This window comes from Anomaloglossus baeobatrachus, chromosome 2 (genome assembly GCF_048569485.1).
Source record: "Anomaloglossus baeobatrachus isolate aAnoBae1 chromosome 2, aAnoBae1.hap1, whole genome shotgun sequence".
Lineage (NCBI taxonomy): Eukaryota > Metazoa > Chordata > Amphibia > Anura > Aromobatidae > Anomaloglossus > Anomaloglossus baeobatrachus.
In genome coordinates this window covers 309,292,538-309,312,704 of record NC_134354.1, presented here as the reverse complement: position 1 = coordinate 309,312,704, position 20,167 = coordinate 309,292,538, and the positions used below count along the sequence as shown (strand labels likewise).

At 45.9% G+C, this 20,167-nt stretch overlaps 1 protein-coding gene across 7 annotated transcripts in view; it reads right to left on the bottom strand.

The window, feature by feature from the left end:
• ANKS1A (ankyrin repeat and sterile alpha motif domain containing 1A) overlaps nt 1-20,167 on the bottom strand; it is a 568,529-nt gene that overhangs the window by 255,863 nt on the left and 292,499 nt on the right. For 6 of the 7 annotated variants that reach the window (XM_075335878.1, XM_075335880.1, XM_075335884.1 and 3 more), the window contains 2 exons: nt 16,169-16,344; nt 15,965-16,051 (listed from right to left, as the gene is read on the bottom strand). In XM_075335878.1, coding sequence (XP_075191993.1) covers nt 15,965-16,051; nt 16,169-16,344 — 263 coding nt within the window. The remainder of the gene's footprint in view (nt 1-15,964; nt 16,052-16,168; nt 16,345-20,167) is intronic. The other variant, XM_075335881.1, reaches the window with a different exon arrangement.

The following is a 20,167-nucleotide window of genomic DNA, read 5'->3' as shown; positions in this document are numbered from 1 at the left end:
AAAATAGAAGCCCCATATTTCCATTTACAGATGACAGACCTAAGTGTAAACTTTTGTTTTCTTTGTGAAATTAGTTAAAAATTTTACCTTTATTGGGAACATTTTACATGACATTTTGGATTAGATTTTTTGTGTGCTCTATGCCGAGCACTTTGGGGTTTACACCTAAATCTCTGAATGACGTGATTGAGATGACACCACCCGAGGGATCCATTCACTATAATGAGGCAGTAGAGTTACTCTGCACTGCGTCTGGCCTCTATTCAGAAGTGTCAGTCTTTTCAGAAGTGTACAAAACTATGTCCGACACTTAAAAAGCTAGATACCTCTGACTTATAGGCCAAAAACAGTGTCTCCATCTGTCTCATTATAGGAAATGTTCTATTGGAGGTTCCAATTGAATCACGTATTTTAAAGATTTAAATGGTTTTGGCTTACAAATACTAAGGTAAAAAACTCACCAAACACTCAATGTGGAGACATGGCCTAACGCTATAGGCACCACGCGACTGCGTGTACCAATAGTTTCTATGACAACCCAAGCACATTACCTGCCATAGTGAAAAGTGCCCATTTCATTTATGGTGTGCATGTCTCCACAAGTACAAGCTTTGCACAATGTGTGGACGTTTGGCTGCTATATTAGAAATTTACCAGCGAAAAAAAAACATGGAGTGAATGTTGAAGAGTGAATTTAAATTGTCTCTCCAGGAAAGGAGACAAACTCTAGCGCAGTGCCACCTATTGGAAGTAGCGATCCTAAAAGTCAGAAGTGGAGTTTTAACAATCCTTTGCATATGACTTAGGATTTTATGTCAGATCAGAATCCCAATTTGCAGACATGGTGTTTCGGGGTGCTTGCCCCTCGTCAGTGCAAAGTATGGGGTGTCTGATCTGGCTCATGAGAAGCTATGTGGGGGAACACTATTCTCCTTAAGGAGACTTTGCAAGCCAGTCTAGCTGCTAGTAAGGGGACTTATAGCTGCCATGCCCCTCTGAGAAAAAATCAAATTATCTCTCCAGGAAAGGAGACAAACTCTAGCGCAGCGCCACCTATTGGAAGTAGCGATCCTAAAAGTCAGAAGTGGATTTTTAACAATCCTTTACATATGACTTAGGATTTTATGTTGTAGAGTGAAAACACCTGCGCAACCAAAATAGTAATTTTCAATTAAGAGGTAGATTAATTGAGAGGTGTAATTTCTTAAAGATGGTCTCCTTTGAGGATTTTCTGTTCTGGCACTGTAGGGGGCTCTGAAAATGTCACCTGCTACGTATTCTAGCTAAATCTGTCTCCAAAAGTGAAATAGTGCTCCTTCCTTCTAGGCCATGTGGTGTGTCCATAAGTTTCTGATGACATATAGGGCATCCCCGTGTTTGGGAGAAATTGTGGAACAAATTGTCGTGTCCATTTCTGTACTACATTTCTGTAAATGAAAAATTTACAACTAATAAAAAATTAATTTTTACCAGCGCCCAATGGTTTAAAAGTCTGTGAGATACCTCTGGATTCAGAATATTCAGTTATAACCCTAGATGAATTACGTGGGCAGTGAATTTTCCAAAATGGGGTCAATTGTGAGGGATTATTGCCAATCTGTCTATTGGCACCCACAATCTAGTTAAAAAAATCTGCGTTCCAAAAGCCAAATAGCACATCTTCTCATCTGTTCCTTGCTGTGTGCTCAAACAGTAGTGCACAACTACACGTATGGGTTTTATCACGTTCAGCAAAAATTGCACAACAAGCAGTGTTGTTCATTTTCCTCTATTACCCCTTGTGTGAATGAAAACTTTGAGGCGAAAAAAAAAACATTTTAGCAGCAAAAACCACAACATACCGTATTTTTCGCTTTATAAGACGCACCTGATTATATGACGCGCTCCCAAATTTGGTGAAGGAAAAGAGAATTCATTTTTTTTAATGTTAAATAGGGTCCGTCTTATAATGCCAGTGTTCGTCTAACAAATCATATAGGTTATCTGTCCCTCATAGCCCCCCCATCCTAAAATTAGCCCCCTTAATCTGGATATGGCACCCTTATATTTAATATAGCCCCCTTGTGCTGGCACCTCCCCCAGTGATACCACATATCTCCTACTGATGGCACACGTTCCCCTATAGCTGGCACACGTTCCCCTGTGCTGCCCATGGCCCCCTAAGGATGGCACACGTCCCACTGCCCATGGCCCCCTATGGATCGCACACGTCCCACTGCCCATGGCCCCTTATGGATGGCACACATCCCCCTGTGCTGCCCATGGCTCCCTATGGATGGCACACATCCCCCTGTGCTGCCCATGGCCCCCTATGGATGGCACACATTCCCCTGTGCTGCCCATGGCCCCCTATGGATGGCACTCATCCCCCTGTGCTGCCCATGGCCCCTTATGGATGGCACACATCCCCCTGTGCTGCCCATGGCCCCCTATGGATGGCACACGTTCCCCTGTGCTGCCTATGGCCCCTTATAGATGGCACACGTCCCCCTGTGTTTCATATGGCCTCCATGCTGCTACCCATAGTAAAATAAAAAACTCTTTACTTACCTTCTTTAGCGCTGTCCTCCCGTGTCTCCCTCCGTGCTGCTGAGCTCCTGCACTTCCTGGTTCTTGGTGCCGGTCATGTGATCGGAACAGCAGAGTTACATCATCTCTTCGTTCCTGATCACAGCGGCAGCAGGGAGACCGGGGAGACACACTGGAAGAGGTAAGTAAAGAGTTTTTTATTTTGCTATGGGCAGCAGCATGGGGGTCATATCTAACACAGGGGAAGGGGGGGTATGTGCCATCAAAGGGGGGCGCAGGCACATACAATATGCGCCGCTCCCCCAGTCCATCACCGCGGTGCGGTTTCAGCACCACAGTGATGGACAGCGGCAGTGAATATTATATGAGCGGGAGCAGGAGATCTCCCGTTGCCTCCTGCAGCCTTCACCAGCCTGCCTCAGCCTCCAGCACGACTCCAGACCTGCCCCCACCTCACCTGGGCCCTGCAGTATATAATACATATATTCGGATTATAAGACGCACCCCCTACTTTCCCCCAAAATTTGGGGGAACAAAAGTGCGTCTTATAAAGTGAAAAATACGCTACATCATTTTCTCTACCAAATCTTATAAAATTATTTGATATAGTCTGTGGGTTAAAAATATTCACCACACTCCTAGATGATTTCCTTGTGGGGTTCAGTTTTTCAAAAGGGGTCACTTGTTGGGGTTTCTGCTATTTTGGCACCTCAAGGCCTCTGTATAAATGCAGCATGGTGTCCATAGTCTATTCCAGCCAAATTTGCACTTCAAAAATAAAAAAAGAAACCTTTCTGCCATGTGCCTTAACATTAGGTTTTGACTACTTATAGGGTATCACTGCACTCATTTGAAATTGTGTAACAAATAATGGGGAACATTTTCTGCCATTATTCCTTGTGAAAAATACAAACTCGGGGATAAAACAACATTTGACTGGAAAAAAACTTGGAGGCTAAATTATCAAAACTTTTACGACAGAATGCTGGCATGAAAAGTTTTGAAAAGTTGTATAATTTTGGTGCATCTCGAGGCTAGGCTAAAATTTTGCAACTTTTGGCATTCTCATGTCATCTTCACCCAGCTCCAGCAAAGCAGGTGGTGCTGGGGCATGGTAGCCAAATCCATGGAGAGTGGCAGTTTTCGCTACACCATAAATCTTACACCACTCATCAGAGCGTCTGACAATTGGCATATATCAGGCCCTTTAAAGTCCAAATGTTACCAAGTTCTATGACGTACCTATGGGTACAAACTAGTCAACACACTTAGATGAATTCATTGAGGGATCTACTTTCTAAATTGGGGTCAAAAGTGGTAGTTTGTGTTGTTTTTAGCACAATAGGCACTGTGCAAATACGACAGAACTACAAAATCTAAATTATTTGATCAAGTACAAATAGGAGAAAATTAACCCCACAGTTTATTAAGAATGTGGCAATACCCATACATGGCCATACAATATTGACCGTGAACAAACCAGGGCTCTAAGGGAAGCGATTTGACTTTTTGGAGCGTAATTTTGGCTGAAATAGATTGTGAACAGCATGCTGCATTTGCAGCTCTCGTGTTGCTAACACAATAGAAATCCCCCCAAAAGTAATACCATTTTGGATATGACATCCCATAATGAATTAATCTAGGTGCTTTATTGAACATTTTCAACCCACTGGTGCTCAATAGAACTTTATAACTCTGGGATATCAAACAAATGAATGCATTTTTTTTGCATTAAAATATTGCATTAGGTCTAAATGATTCAGTTTCAAAAGGATTAGTTTGAAACAATGGACAGCAGCTATTGTTACGCAATATCTCCTGAATGCAGCAACATCCTAGGGCTATGTGCACACAGTGCGTTTTTCTCGGCGTTTTTGCGCGTTTTTCGGGTGCGTTTTTGGCCTCAAAACTGCATGACTTTGCTTCCCAAGCAAAGTCTATGAGTTTTCATTTTTGCTGTCCCCACACAGCGTTTTTTTCAGCTGCGTTTTTGTGGTGACCACAAAAGCGCAGCATGTCAATTATTCCCGCGTTTTTCACTGCGTTTTTCATCCATTGAGTTCAATGGGATGTTGAAAGACGCAATGAGAAACGCAAATAGCTGCGTTTTGGTGCATTTTGGTGCGTTTCTAAGACCAAAAACGCAGCTATAAACGCAGGAGGTGGGTAGTAAAGTGACGTGTACAGGAAGAGGATTCCTTCTGTCAGTATATACAGAAGCGTGAATCCTCCCGGTACCGTCACCGCCGCTTCCATCTCCCGTCCTGTGCATGTATGCTGCCGTGCGGCGCCATGTCTGGGCGGGAGGTGGAAGCGGCTGCGAAAACAAAAGTTAACAGTAGAAAAAAAAAAAAAAAAGTTATACTCACCTGTCTGCAGCCTCCCGGTGCCATGCCCGCTCCCATCTCCTCTCACGGTATCGCCGCTCCGGCTGTGTGCAGACGGCCGGGAAACCTCCGATGGATGCAGGACCTGGCGATGGATCACCTGATGCAGTCACCTGACGCATCAGCTGATCGTAAGTATCGCGGTGACGCGGCGCCCGGCCGGTATCAGCGGATGCGTCAGGAGACTTCATCCCTGATTACCGGCAGCTGCTGCAGCGATCGGACGGGATCAGACTCCCGCCCCATCGCTGCATGAGCTGCCGGTAATCAGCACATAAGTATTATTTTTTTTATTTTTTTTTTGCACCGATGCATCAGCTGATTGTATAATCGGCTTTTATACAATCAGCTGATGTGTGATGGGATTCAGGCACTTGATCCTGACACATCATCTGATCGCTTTGTCTTCCAGCAAACCGATCAGATGATATTGGATCCGCATTGGACGGCGCGGGACCCTGACCCAGGATTACTGCGGAGGGGGGTTCTTTATTTCAATAAAGATGGAGTCACTAATTGTGTTGTGTTTTATTTCTAATAAAAATATTTTTCTGTGTGTTGTGTTTTTTTTTTATCTTTACTAGAAATTCATGGTGGCCATGTCTAATATTGGCGTGACACCATGAATTTCGGGCTTAGGGCCAGCTATACAGCTAGCCCTAACCCCATTATTACCTGGCGAGCCACCCAGCTTCAGGGCAGCTGAAAGAGTTGGATACAGCGCCAGAAGATGGCGCTTCTATGAAAGCGCCATTTTCTGGGGTGGCTTTGGGACTGCAATTCACAGCGGGGGTGCCCAGAAAGCATGGGCACCCTGCACTGTGGATTCCAATCCGCAGCTGCCTAGTTGTACCCGGCTGGACTTAAAAATTGGGCGAAGCTCACAACATTTTTTTTTTTAATTATTTCATGAAATTCATGAAATAATTTAAAAAAAAAAAGGGGCTTCCCTATATTTTTGGTTCCCAGCCGGGTACAAATAGGCAGCTGGGGGTTGGGGGCAGCCCGTACCTGCCTGCTGTACCCGGCTAGCATACAAAAATATGGCGAAGCCCACGTCATTTTTTTTGTTTGGGGGGACAAAGAAATCCTGCATACAGTCCTAGAAGGAGGATGCTGAGCCTTGTAGTTCGACAGCTGCTGTCTGCTCTCCTGCATACACTATTGGATGGAGGATGCTGAGCCTTGTAGGTCTGCTCCCCCTGACTCTCCCTCAAGCATACAGTCCTGGATTGAGCATGCTGAGCCTTGTAGTTCTGCAGCTGCTGTCTGCTCTCCTGCATACACTATTGGATGGAGTATGCTGAGCCTTGTAGTTCTGCAGCTGTCTGCTCTTCTGCATACACTAGTGGAGAATGAAGAACACATTGAAGAAGGAAATGACATCAGACCTTTTTTTTTTTGTTCACTGATAAAAAACGCATAAGGACGCAGTGAGCAAAAACCGCAGCAAAACGCAGCAAAAAACGCACCAAATCGCGGCAAAACGCGTGCGTTTTTTGCCGCGTTTTTTCGACGCAGGTGCGTTTTTGTGCGTTTTTAGCTGCCAAAAACGCAGCGTCAAAAAAACGCAGTGTGTGCACATAGCCTAGATGTGGCTATATCACTACTGTGGGACACACAAGAGCTAAGAAGGGAAGGATCGCTACATGTATTTTGGAGTTCAGTTTTGTTTGGAATTGACTGCTTATGCTAGTTTGGATATGAAGGTGCCAGTACAAAGAAAACTCCTAAAACCAACTGCATTTTGGACACTGAGCCTATCAATTTATTAATCTAGGAGTGTAATGAGCATTTGGAACACAGATAATTCACAGTCTTATGGCAATTGGCTGTGGAGCCAAAAAAAATCATGTTTTTCATGTGCATATTGTTAACAGAAGACAAAGACCTTCACAATTTGCAAAACAATTTCTCTCGAATATGTAAATAAGGCCATATTTGATCAGAAACTAGTGTTTGGGCACAAGGCAGTGCTTGGAAGAGAAGGAGAGATACTTGACTTTTGACGGGCAGGCCTTCTTGAAATAGTGTGGGTGGCATTAGCAGAGCCTCATATTCTAGAAAAGCAGAGATCTACCTCATTGTGGCAATTAAAGAATTCACTGGAGTTTATTTTTTTTGTTGAGTGGGGGGAGCGGGATTAAGTGAGGGGTGCGGAGTTATGATGCTTTGCTACAGTTTTTGAGCTTACAATTAGGTAGTAAACCTCTATTTTCTAATGGACATATGACGCAACTGATTGTGCTGGGTTGAAGCTTTTATTGGTACCATTTTAGGATAAATAATGCTTTGGATCGCTTTTAAGGCTAGTTTCTAATTTATCCTGTGCTCCACGTTAAGCTCTTACATCAGGATTTCTGACTAAATTAATGAAACATAGTATGCATATAAGGCCCCTGATGGATGAAGACAACATAAAGAGGTGGTCAGAAACACAAATTAATTTTCATGCTAACTGCCTATTTATTGCCATAATCTAATCTATGTTTTAATACATTTTAATTAACAATTCCTTACACTTCCCTCCATTAACGGCTTTTTTTATTTTTTTTTTACTACTTACTTTTTTGATAATGTTTTATTTCAGAATCACACTGTATACTGAGATACTCAAACGGAGCCTCATCAGGGTGCAGAGGCTGCAGTCACTGCTTCAGTCTCTGCCCCTTCCCTATAATGAAGAGTCATCAGGGATGTCAGTTTCAGGGGCTGTGCTCGCGCCTGCTCTACCAAGCATGAGTCAGTTGTCATTTCCAACATATGCTCAGCAGAAGTTTCTTGTCACTGTGCAAAATGCACAGTAACGCCGGATTTTGGCTCAGTACGCATGTTCAGAAGTCCTGGACTTCCGGTCATGCAAACTATAAAGCCGGGTGTACGAGTCCCGGCTTCAAACTGGTGTAGTGCGCATGACCTGAAGTCCGGGGACATTCTTATCGTGCGCACTAAGCCGAAAACCAGCGGTGGCAGCAGAGGTAAGAACAACCATGCCTTTGATGCTGCACATTCATTAGCATGTTAGCATGCCTACAGAGGCGTACTTACATTTTAAGGGGGCCAACTAGCCAAGGGAAATTACGCCCTTGCGACTAGTCCCTGCGCTCATTAGCATATCATAAAAGATCTTTAGAAATACTTTTTCTAAAGATCTCTTTATGTACGCTACTATAGGCTGGGACTGCTAGGCAGGGATTAGCAATATGCACCCAGAACCGCTCTTGTTTCTGGGTGCATACAGGACCGGACAGGTTCCCTTTAAAGGGAGTCTGTTACCCATGAAATGCAAACTAAAAAGGGGACTTAGTCCCTCTAAGGACAATTTCAGTGTACAGTTCATTGTAATTAGTTTGAAAACGCTTAATATTCCATAAGGAAATGAGGGTTATTCGGTGCATCCCTGAAGTGGACAGCAGCTTGGTGAACCACTTTGTGAACTTAACAGTTCAAAGACTCTGACCATCAAAGTTAGCCAGAGCAATCGCTGCCCAAATCCTAACCACAAGCACTTTAATATAAATTTGAACATTTTTTGAGAGGAAAAGATCAGTCCAGGGGAAAAAGTAGAGACTGATAAATGGGGTATGTGACGACATGGACTCTCATGGGTTAAAGTTTCTTAATATTAAACCAGACAGGATGATAGATTGTTTTTACAAGACTCTTTTGGACTCATGTAATTGTGTTGGCCACTGAAAGCCAGGCTGTGGCTATAAAAGGGACTTCTTTAAGCCACCAGGTGGTTGATGGATGCTGATGGATCCAGTCTAAGCTCTCAGGAGCTGACTAGAGGATCAGGATATCTTATGGCTTCAATCTAGGGGCTCCGGTTCCGGTTGGAGACCATATCCACAGCCTAGGGATTTCGACTCCGGCTGCCAGGATTGTAACATCATTCCAGGTCTACCTAAGGAGGACACTCAGGTTGGGACAATTCAGTCACCTGGCTACAGACTTTGCAGACCTCACACAGCTTCCTAAATCTGGCGCTATTCCTTTCTCTGTGGGTGCCCGCCAAAAGCGGGGTGCTGCTGGATTGGAGTAAGTGGCCCTGGAAGCTCTGAGGCATGGACATTCTAATCCCTGGTGAGCCAGCGGAAGGGTAAGACTCTGTTGCCTGTTACATTTGTGTTTGTTGGTTATGTGTTATGTGCCGTTAATTGTTTGGGGATTCAATAAAGTCTAATTATTGTGGTTCCCTCACCCTGTGTTGTCTGAGTAGTGTTACGCCCACAATTAAGGAGGCCGGCGTTCAGTTGGGATGAGCCCTGAGCCACGCAGTCTTTCTAAAGGCGGCGGGTTTTAGTGGACGAGAGCACCCACTGAGCCCCGTGTCTCCACAATTGGTGGCAGCGGTGGGATACTACTCAGCCTGGTTTACCATGGGGAGCTGCAGCGGACTGGTGTTTTCGGACACCGTCCAGGGCTCAACAACCAGGGAGGCACATAAGCATACCCAGCAGGCGATAGGGGAGGCATTCAGGTTTTGGACCCTGCCATGTCCAACCCCACCAGCTCAGCCATGGGACAAGGACAAGAGAGGAGTTACGACCGCAGCAGTAAATGGATGCTACAGGATCTGTGCCAGATGCGAAAGATTGAATACCGGAACACTGACACTCGGTCAGACTTGATCCGGAAATTAGTCTGTTGGGATGCCCAGAATGATGCAGAGGATGATGAGGACACTGCCGTTGTGGTATCAGAGGAGGTAAACCCTGTATCTCATCCTAGATCCAGTGACAGTCTGGAAACAAACCAAACCCAAGCAGACTGAGTCAAGGAATTGTTTACTGCATTGGGGCCTGAAGCTTCAAGGGAAGAGAGGGCTGGTGTTCTGCAATTTGTGTTTGGATTTCCAATTTCCTTACCATCAGCACCTACCTCCAGGATAGACCACCACCAAGGAAGTCATCTTCGCTAAAGGGATGTGCCAGTGTTTAATGATTCCAGCTTTGAGATAGATGAACACTTGCAAAACTTTGAGGTGCTAATGCGTATATGCACCAGGTGCCCACAGATGAGTGGTCCAAATACCTGTGGACAAGCTTGCCGGTCCGGGCCCAGGAGGCTGTCCGATCACTTGGGCCTCAGGACTGCTTGGACTACGGAATTATTAAAGACACTTTGTTGGCCCGTTTTACCATAACACCCGAGAGACATCGCACTAAGTTCCGGACTATGTCTCGCCAGGGTGTCTTGTACGTCGAATTTGGCAGTCAACTCCGACGACACTGTAATCGCTGGCTCGATGGTCGTGCTGCCCACTCCGCTGCTGCCCTCCGGGATGTGATAGTGCTTGAACAGCTGCTGGAGCAGATGGACCCGGAAATCCGAGAATGGGTAGCTGACAGGAAGCCCGACACCCCAGAGGAAGCAGAGCGATTGGCTGACGAATTTACAGCCAACCGACCCAGCTGGAGGCCCAATAGGCCCACCGATCTGAGGAGGTCCCTCAACCATGGATTCAAGCAACCCCCAGACTCATGTGCTGGACTAACTCATTACCCCACAGGAGCCCCAACAAGACAAAGGTTTACCAACAGGGTGGGTAACTTGTCTAACCCACGGCGCTGTTATACGTGTGGGCGCCTTGGACACATGGCCAAAGAGTGTCTAAAAAACCGGGGCCCCATGCCTGGAGCCCGTCTACCAGTCAACATATGCCGAGATGAACCAACGGACCTGAGGAATGCTACTCCCGAGAAACACCAATAGCTGAGGAAGTGGTTTATCCAGTCCACACCCTACGGCAGGCCGGACACCGTACACCAGCCAACCTCCATCCCCACATCCAGACGGTCAAGGTCGGTGATATACAGGCTCAGGGACTTCGAGACTCTGGATCTTTCATCACCCTGGTCAGCCCAGATATTGTTCCCACAGAACATCATTTACCTGGCCACCAAGTGACCATAACCCTTGCTGGGGGCCAGCGCTCGAACATCCCTCTGGCACGAGTGCAGTTGGACTGGGGAACTGACCAAGGAGAGGTTGAAGTGGGGCTCATGGACGTCCTCCCCACCCCTGTAATTTTGGGAAATGACCTAGGACAAGGACTATCCAGCCAGTTTGTCACCGCCATCACCCGCAGCCAAGCCAAACACCATCCTGGTGCAGGTCTTTCTTCCAGCCCATCAGAGGAGAACCCTCCTCCTCAATCTTCAGGCTCCTCATCAGAGCCAACAAATGTGAGTACATCAGACCCAACTGTGGCCATTGATTGGGGGGAGATAGATCGTAAGGAGTTCAGGGAAGCTCAACTGTCAGACCCCACCCTAGAGCTTATCCGTAGTGCGGCCGCCCAACCTGGGGGAGGAAATCAGGGGAAGGTATATAGATGGGAAAAAGGCCTCTTATATCGGGAGAAGCCCGCATCCTGCCCAGAAAAACCCTGGACCCGTGTACATCAGCTTGTGGTACCCCAGCAATACCGACCCCAACTATTGCGTTTAGCTCATGATGTTCCTGCGGCTGGGCACATGGGGACCACAAAGACTCGGGCCCGCCTGCTGCGTAGTTTTTTCTGGCCAAGGGTCACTCAAGAAGTGCAAAAATACAGAGCCTCTTGCCCAGTGTGTCAGCGTATCGAGGGAGCCCCATGCCGTGCCCCACTTCAACCCATGCCCTTGATAGGAGAACCGTTCCAGAGAGTTGCCATTGATATAGTAGGCCCCTTAGCCATCCCCAGCCGCAGTGGAAAAAGATTCATCCTCACCCTGGTAGACTTTGCCACCCGTTACCCAGAAGCCGTTGCCTTAACCTCCATAGATGCAGAGCACGTGGCTCAAGCTCTACTGGACATCTTTAGCCGGGTAGGGTTTCCACGGGAAGTATTGACTGACCAGGGGGCACAGTTCCAAAGTGAACTGATTCACACCCTGTGGGAAAAACATGGAGTCCGCCCCATGCACACAACCCCCTACCATCCTGAAACAAATTGATTGTGTGAGCGCTTCAACAAAACGCTCAAACAGCTCATTAGCCGATATGTGGAGTCCGAGGAGGGGGACTGGGAGAAAAACTTGCAGCAGCTCCTTTTTGCTTACCGGGAGGTGCCACAGGACTCCACTGGGTTCTCTCCCTTTGAATTGCTGTACAGCCGAAAAGTACGAGGGCCCCTAGAGCTGGTACGAGAGAGTTGGGAGGGCACCTTCCCCACAGAAGAGGTTCCCATACTGGACTATGTTCAAAAGTTTAGGGAAAGGATGAGGCACCTCATGGCGTTAGCCCACAGGAATTTAGAAGTGGCTCAGGAAAGGCAAAAACGATGTTACGACCGCACTGCCCGGCCCCGAGAATTTGCCTGTGGACAGAAGGTCCTAGTACCGGTGCGGAAAACCAAGCTGCAAGCCATGTGGGCGGGTCCATTCACCATTACCAAGAAATGTGGCAATGCTGACTACACCGTGGCCCTGGATCGAGCAGGTGTTCGTGAGCGTACCTACCACATCAACAGGCTAAAAGCTTATGAGGAACGAGAAGTCACCAATTTAGCAGTTTGCTGCCCAGAGTTAGATGATCCAGAATTGGACCAGATCCCAGACCTATTAGTGGACTCCAAAAGGGAAATGGGGGAAAAGATGTATCACTAGGGGAGCAGCTTTGTCCATCATAGAAGCGACAGATATCAGACATACTCGGAACATATGAAACCCTGTTCACAAGTCAGCCTGGTAGAACCCCCCTGGTCCAGAATCATGTCAATACAGGGGCAACCACCCCACTAAGACATCCCGCCTACCGGGTGACCCCTCCTGTGTTGGCAATGATGAAGGCCGAGGTGGATGACATGTTAAATATGGGAGTCATAGTTCCCTCCCATAGCCCATGGGCTGCCAGTGTGGTGTTGATGCCAAAAAAGGACAAGAGTACTCGTTTCTGTGTGAACTATAGACGGCTCAATGAGGTCACGATTACAGATGCTTACCCCATGCCCCGGGTGGATGAACTACTAGATAGGTTAGGGGGGTCTCGGTTTATATCTACCCTCGATTTGAGCAAGGGATACTGGCAGATCCCACTCACAAAAGACGCTCAAGAGAAAATCGGCCTTCATAACCCCTTTTGGCCTCTTTGAGTTTACCAGCATGCCTTTTGGGATGAAAAATGCCACAGCCACCTTCCAGAGGATGGTAGACCATTTTTACTAGAGGGATGTCAGGGGTATGCCCAGGCCTATTTGGATGACATCGCTAGCTTCAGCGACACTTGGGAAGAGCATCTTCAGCATGTTTCCCAGGTGCTGCAGAGGGTAGCCAAAGCCCAGCTCACCATCCGACATGACAAATGCCAAATGGGGATGGCCGAAGTGCTATACCTGGGACATCGGGTGGGAAGTGGGTGCATTTGTCCCGAACCTGCAAAAGTAGAAGCCATTATCCAGTGGCCACGCCCGGTCAATCAAAAACAGGTCCGTGCGTTTCTAATAACCGCAAACTACTATCGAAAGTTTATCCCCAATTACAGTACCATAGCAAAACCGCTCACTGACCTATCAACCAAAAGATATGCCCGTAACCTTATCTGGACCCCAGAATGTGAAACTGCCTTCCTCCAATTGAAAGACCGGCTGGCCCAGAGCCCAGTCCTGACTGCTCCTGACTTCCGTCGCAGATTCATTGTCCAAACAGACGCATCGGACACAGGACTAGGAGCTGTACTTAGCCAAGTGGGGGACAACGGTGAGGAACATCCGATAGTGTACCTCTCCCGGAAGCTGTTGGACAGAGAGAGGGTTTACGCCACCATAGAAAAAGAATGCCTGGCTATAGTCTGGGCCCTGAAAAAATTGCAGCCCTACCTCTATGGCAATGAGTTCACAGTCCTCACTGACCACAATCCATCTAGTTGGCTAAATCGCACTGCCGGGGACAACGGACGCTTGCTTAGGTGGAGTCTGGCGTTACAATCTTACAATTTTTCCATCTCCCATAAACAGGGTAAGAACCATGGAAATGCGGATGGGCTTTCCCGACAAGAGGAGAAGGATGATCGGAAGCCTATCATGTCTGGCTAATATTAAGAAGGGGGAGGAATGTGACGACATGGACTCTCATGGGTTAAAGTTTCTTAACATTCAGCCAGACAGGATGATAGATTGTTATTAGATGGGGGATAAGTCCCTCATTGTTTTTACAAGACTCTTTTGGACTTATGTAATTGTGTTGGCCACTGAAAGCCAGAGGTATTCTTTCTCCAGACTTTTCCAGTAATCATTGTATTGTAGTTGTGTATTGCTAATGTGATTAACTTAGTAGCCATTGTCTAGTCGGTGACTCCCAGACTACATGTATACCCTCAGTCTTTCTGTAGACATCATTTGGATGAACATTGTCCATGCAGCTTGAGATTCATCCAATGGGAGAGGCGCTCTTGTCCAACCAATCGATGAGGATGCAGTGTATCTAAATGGAAGGTTGTGGCTATAAAAGGGACTTCTTTAAGCCACCAGGTGGTTGATGGATGCTGATGGATCCAGTCTAAGCTCTCAGGAGCTGACTAGAGCATCAGGATATCTTATGGCTTCAATCTAGGGGCTCCGGTTCCGGTTGGAGACCATATCCACAGCCTAGGGATTTCGACTCCGGCTGCCAGGATTGTAACATTATTCCAGGACTACCTAAGGAGGACACTCAGGTTGGGACAATTCAGTCACCTGGCTACAGACTTTGCAGACCTCACACAGCTTCCTAAATCTGGCGCTATTCCTTTCTCGGTGGGTGCCCGCCATAAGCGGGGTGCTGCTGGATTGGAGTAAGTGGCCCTGGAAGCTCTGAGGCATGGACATTTTAATCCCTGGTGAGCCAGCGGCAGGGTGAGACTCTGTTGCCTGTTACATTTGTGTTTTCTGGTTACGTGTTATGTGCCGTTAATTGTTTGGGGATCCAATAAAGTCTAATTATTGTGGTTCCCTCAGCCTGTGTTGTCTAAGTAGTGTTCCGCCCACGGTTAAGGGGGTTGGCGTTCAGTTGGGATAAGCCCTGAGCCACGCTGTCTTTCTAAAGGCGGCGGGTTTTAGTGGACGAGAGCACCCACTGAGCCCCGTGTCTCCACAGGGTACATCTTTAATTGCAATATAAAATTATGGAAAAAATTAAAAGTGTAGTTATTATTTGAGTCTATAATTTAAAAATTAAGGGGTTTGGAAACATCTTGATCAGATATCTAAAACATCATACTTGTATGTACCTACATAGAAAACCATACCCCCCCCCTCAGTTCTTATTGCAGCAACGCAGTTCTAGCCATCCTGCTTGTTCATCTGGTTTGTAAATCTTGCACAACTGGACCCATTTGTTCCACAAAGTAGTTGTACTTTGATCACTTTCCTTGCTGTTTCTTCTCTTCCACACCAGTGCTCAAAGCTTTCGGAGCAGGTTCAGATTCAGAAACTTCCTGCATTTGTACATGCATTAAAAGGGGTTGTCCACTACTAGGACAACCCTCCTGATTCCACATATCTCCTGGTAAAATAATAAAGCCTATACTCACCACCTGTACCTGCGCCGATCCTGCTGTTCCGCAGTTCACGTTCCCGGGACTCACATGACCTTATGCCAGCCCTGTGACCAATGAGCTTCGGCTTCTGTCTCTCCGACTTCAGACCACTTCCTCTTTGGTCCGAAGGCAGGGAGAGAGACGTCGACGATAACTGTATGCGTGGCTCGAATGATGTCACAACTTCATGTGAGCCCCAGGAATACGAACTGCTGGAACGGTGTTGGTACATGTGGCGAGTATAGGCTTTATTATTTTACCCTGGGGAAAACGCGGAATCAGAATGGTTGTCCTAGTAGAGGACAATCCCTTTAAAGGATTCTAATTTCAATCCAGAAGAGAACACAACTAGTAGGGAAGGGAGGCCATGTGAATAAATCCTGGGAATGTCACAAACAAGCACTAGAGATATATCAGGAGGCCTAACACAGGGGTACTGAGGAAAAAAATGAGATAGGTTTTAGAAAAATGTGAGTGCACGCCAATTTATGAGGTTTTAAAAACTTCAATCAGAAAGTGGCCAGCCACTTCAACTACAACCGACATACTTCCAGAACAGCACCTACGCTGTGTTTCCTCTCTAACTCTTCTTCATCTTCAGGTGGAGGCTTAGCAGGAGGAGGTGGTCTTTCCATCTGTAAAAAAAAAAAAAAAATAATCATATAAATATTACAATCAAAAAGTATATTTAAATACAAGCAATGTTCACTAAATAAAAATGAATTTAACTAGCTAGCTGCAAAGCGACTTACGTGTCGTGTTTTTGTGTTTTCGTGGCACAAGGAATCCCTGTCAGAAGAGCGCCGGCTACATATGCTATCCAATGAATGACATGAGGAGGCATTGTACAAAGCTTCATATGGAGATTCCGACTGGGATATGCTATCTAAATCCAAACGCAAATCCAACAATGCTCTTTGCATACCACCTAAAAATAACAGAAGGCTTGGTAAAGTAAACACCTTGGACTAGATGTTTTTCCAGAAACAGAACTACGTAAAGAAGAAACTAAAAATTGCAGTGTGCTTTTGATTACTGTATCTGTAATCTAATCTACATACCATGAATAGCATAATTCTCAGTTTTTATTTAACTCCTAAATCATAGGGTGACATCGTATCATTACGTCTGGTCGTGTGCTGATGTAAGAAGTGGGCTCAGATGCTGAGTTTAATCTGCCCAATTTCTAGAGTAAGGTAATCTTCTCTGATGAGTCTAATTTTCAGCGTTGCCCAACACCTGGTCGTCTAATGGTTAGACGGAGACCTGGAAAGGCATACAAGCCACTGTGTCTTGCACACACTGATATTTGGTGGAGGATCGGTGATGATCTGGGGATGTTTCAGCAAGGCTGGAATTGGGCAGATTAAACTTTTCGAAGGACGTATCAGTCAAGCCGCATATAGGGTTATCCTGTAAAAAACAGTTGCTTCCTTTTGCTCAGGCAATATTCCCCAACTCTGAGGACTGTTTTTTTCCAGCAGGACAATGCGCAATGCAACACAGCTAGATCAATCAATGTGTGGATAAAGGACCACCACATCAAAACCCTGTCATGGCATCTCAATCTCCAGACCTGAACCCCATTGAAAACCTCTGGAATGTAATCAAGAGGAACACGGATAGTCACAAGCCATCAAACAAAGAAGAACTGCTTAAATTTTTGCACCAGAAGTGGCATAAGGTCACCCAAAAGCAGAGTGAAAAACTGGAGGAAAGCATGCCAAGACACATGAAAGTTGTGATTAAAAATCATGGTTATTCCACAAAATATTGATTTCTGAACTCTTCACGAGTTAAAACATTATTAGTATTGTTGTTTCTAAATGATTATGAACTTGTTTTCTTTGCATTATTTGAGGTGTCTGAAAGCAATGCATTTTTTTGTTATTTTGACCATTTCTCATTTTCAGAAAATAAATACATTTATTGCTTGGAAATTCAGAGACATGTTGTCAGTAGTTTATAGAATTAAAGAACAATTTAAATTTTACTCAAAAATATACCTATAAAAGAGAAAAATCAGAAAAACTGACAATTTTGCAGTGGTCTCTTAATTTATGCCAGAGCTGTATATTTAATTAATGCTAAAGTCAATATGTAAGGGTGAAAAAAAAATAAGTAAAGTTTATATAAGGTGACTTCTGCAATATTGTTCCTCTAAGGTGACTCATGAATAGAATGCAAACTCAAAAAAGGTTTTGCTTACAATATATATTATAGTACTCTATTATGCAGGTTAAAATGTGTGTTTAAAACTAGTCATAATGTCCACTAGATGGAGCTAGAGTACTGCAATAATATTCAGCCTGTAATATATGTGATTTGCATTATATAATTCATGAATAAGCAGCCATAATAGACCTGAAGGACATGAAATAAGTTAATAAACATAGCTGGAGTAATTACCTGGTAGTTAGGTGCTGTGTGCTTGAGTCCCTCCACTCCAATGCCCATTTTGCTCTGCTCCTTCGGGGGTCGTGTCAGGATGGAGAGTTTAAATAGAGGAGTGGGACCAATGAGTTGCTGGAAACCAGCGTGACAGTGAGAACATTTAGCGCTTTGATGACAGCAAAGGTTCCTCCTCCAAATGAAAAGACACTTCCTGCCAGTCGGCAGTGGAACGCAGAGTGCATGTCACCCACAAGGAAGTGAGGACTCAACATACTGCCGCTGCCAATGTGCCCTGCATGAGTCTGCGGAGGACGCCTGCTGCGCAAGTGCACCACCCACATTGTGTAGACTTATGAATGGGAATGATCTACATTGTGGGGCTTAAAGGAAACCACAATATACTAAATTGTGGAGACACGGGGCTCAGTGGGTGCTCTCGTCCACTAAAACCCGCCACCTTTAGAAAGACAGCGTGGCTCAGGGCTCATCCCAACTGAACGCCGGCCTCCTTAACCGTGGGCGTAACACTAATCAGACAACACAGGGTGAGGGAATCACAATAATTAGACTTTATTGGATCCCCAAACAATTAACAGCACATAACATGTAACCAGCAAAACACACAAATATAACAGGCAACAGTCTCTCACCCTTCCGCTGGCTCACCAGGGATTTAGAATGTCCTTGCCTCAGAGCTTCCAGGGCTATTTACTCCAATCCAGCAGCACCCCGCTTTTGGCGGGCATCCACCGAGAAAGGAATAATGCCAGATTTAGGAAGCTGTCTGAGGTCTGCAAAGTCTGTAACAGGTGACTGAATTGTCCCAACCTGAGTGTCCTCCTTAGGTAGTCCTGGTATGATGATACAATCCTGGTAGCCGGAGTCGAAATCCCTAGGCTGTGGATATGGTCTCCAACTGGAACCGGAGTCCCTAGATTGAAGCCATAAGATATCCTGATCCTCTAGTCAGCTCCAAAGAGCTTAGACTGGATCCATCAGCATTTATTAACAACAACATGGTGGCTTAAAGAAATCCCTTTTATAGCCACAGCCTTCCACTCGGATACACTGCGTCCTCTTCGATTAATTGGACAAGATCGCCTCTCCCATTGGATGAATCTCAAGCTGCATGGACAATGTTCATCCAAATGATGTCTACAGAAAGACTAAGGGTATACATGCAGTCTGGAATGCATAGACTAGATAATGGCTACTAAGGTAATCACATTAGCAATACACAACTACAATACAATGATTACTGGAAGAGTCTGGAGAAACAATACCTCTGGCTTTCAGTGGCCAACACAATTACATGAGTCAACAAGAGTCTTGTAAAAACAATAAGGGACTCATACCCCGTCTATAAACAATCTATCATCCTGTCTGGCTGAATTTTAAGAAACTTTAACCCATGAGAGTCCATGTCGTCACATTCCTCCCCCTTCTTAATATTAGCCAGACATGATAGGCTTCCGATCATCCTTCTCCTCTTGATGGCATTGTCCTTTTTAATGGTGAGATCAGCAACAGAGGCTCGCATCTATACACCTGCCCCTGATTACCTCCCCCAACTTGATCAGCCATATTGTGGACAAGCACTAAGGTGGGGTCCATGAGTTGGGCTTGCATCCTTTTCTTATTATCTATCTTCCCCCAGTCAATAGCCACAGTGTGGTTAGGCTTACTCATGGTTCTTGGCTCAGAAGTGGATGCTGGAGCCTGGGAATGTGAATTATCCTTGGAAAAGATGTTAGAAAGATCCACATCAGGGTCCTGCTTGGCTTGGAAGTGGGTGATGGCTGCTTCAAACTGACTGGATAGTCCTTGTCCTAGGTCATTCTCCAAAATGACTGGTGTGAGCAGGTAATCCCCAAGCCCCACTTTCACTTCCCTCTGAGTGGTATCCGAAACAACAGGCTTGGTGGGGTCATCTATGAACCCCACATCAACTTCCTCCTGGTTAGTCCCTGAAACAACAGGTGTGGGGAGGCTGTCCATAAGCTCCATATGGACCTCTTCCTGGTCAGACCTCAAAATAACAGGGGTGGGGGTGCTGTTCATAAGCTCCACATCAGCCTTGCTCTGGTCAGTCTCCACAATGACCGGTATGGGGAGGCTGTTCACAATCCCCACATCGATCACTTCCTGGTTGGTCCCCAAAATACCAGGTGTGGGGAGGCTAGCCACGAGCTCCACTTCGACCTCTCCCTGGTCGGTCCTTAGGTCCAACTGCACACATGCCAGAGGGACGTTTGAGCGCTGGCCCTCAGCCAGGGAGATGGATAATTGGGAATCTGGTAAAGGGTCTTCTGGGGAAACAATAACTGGGCTTACCAGGGCAATGGAGGAACCAGTGT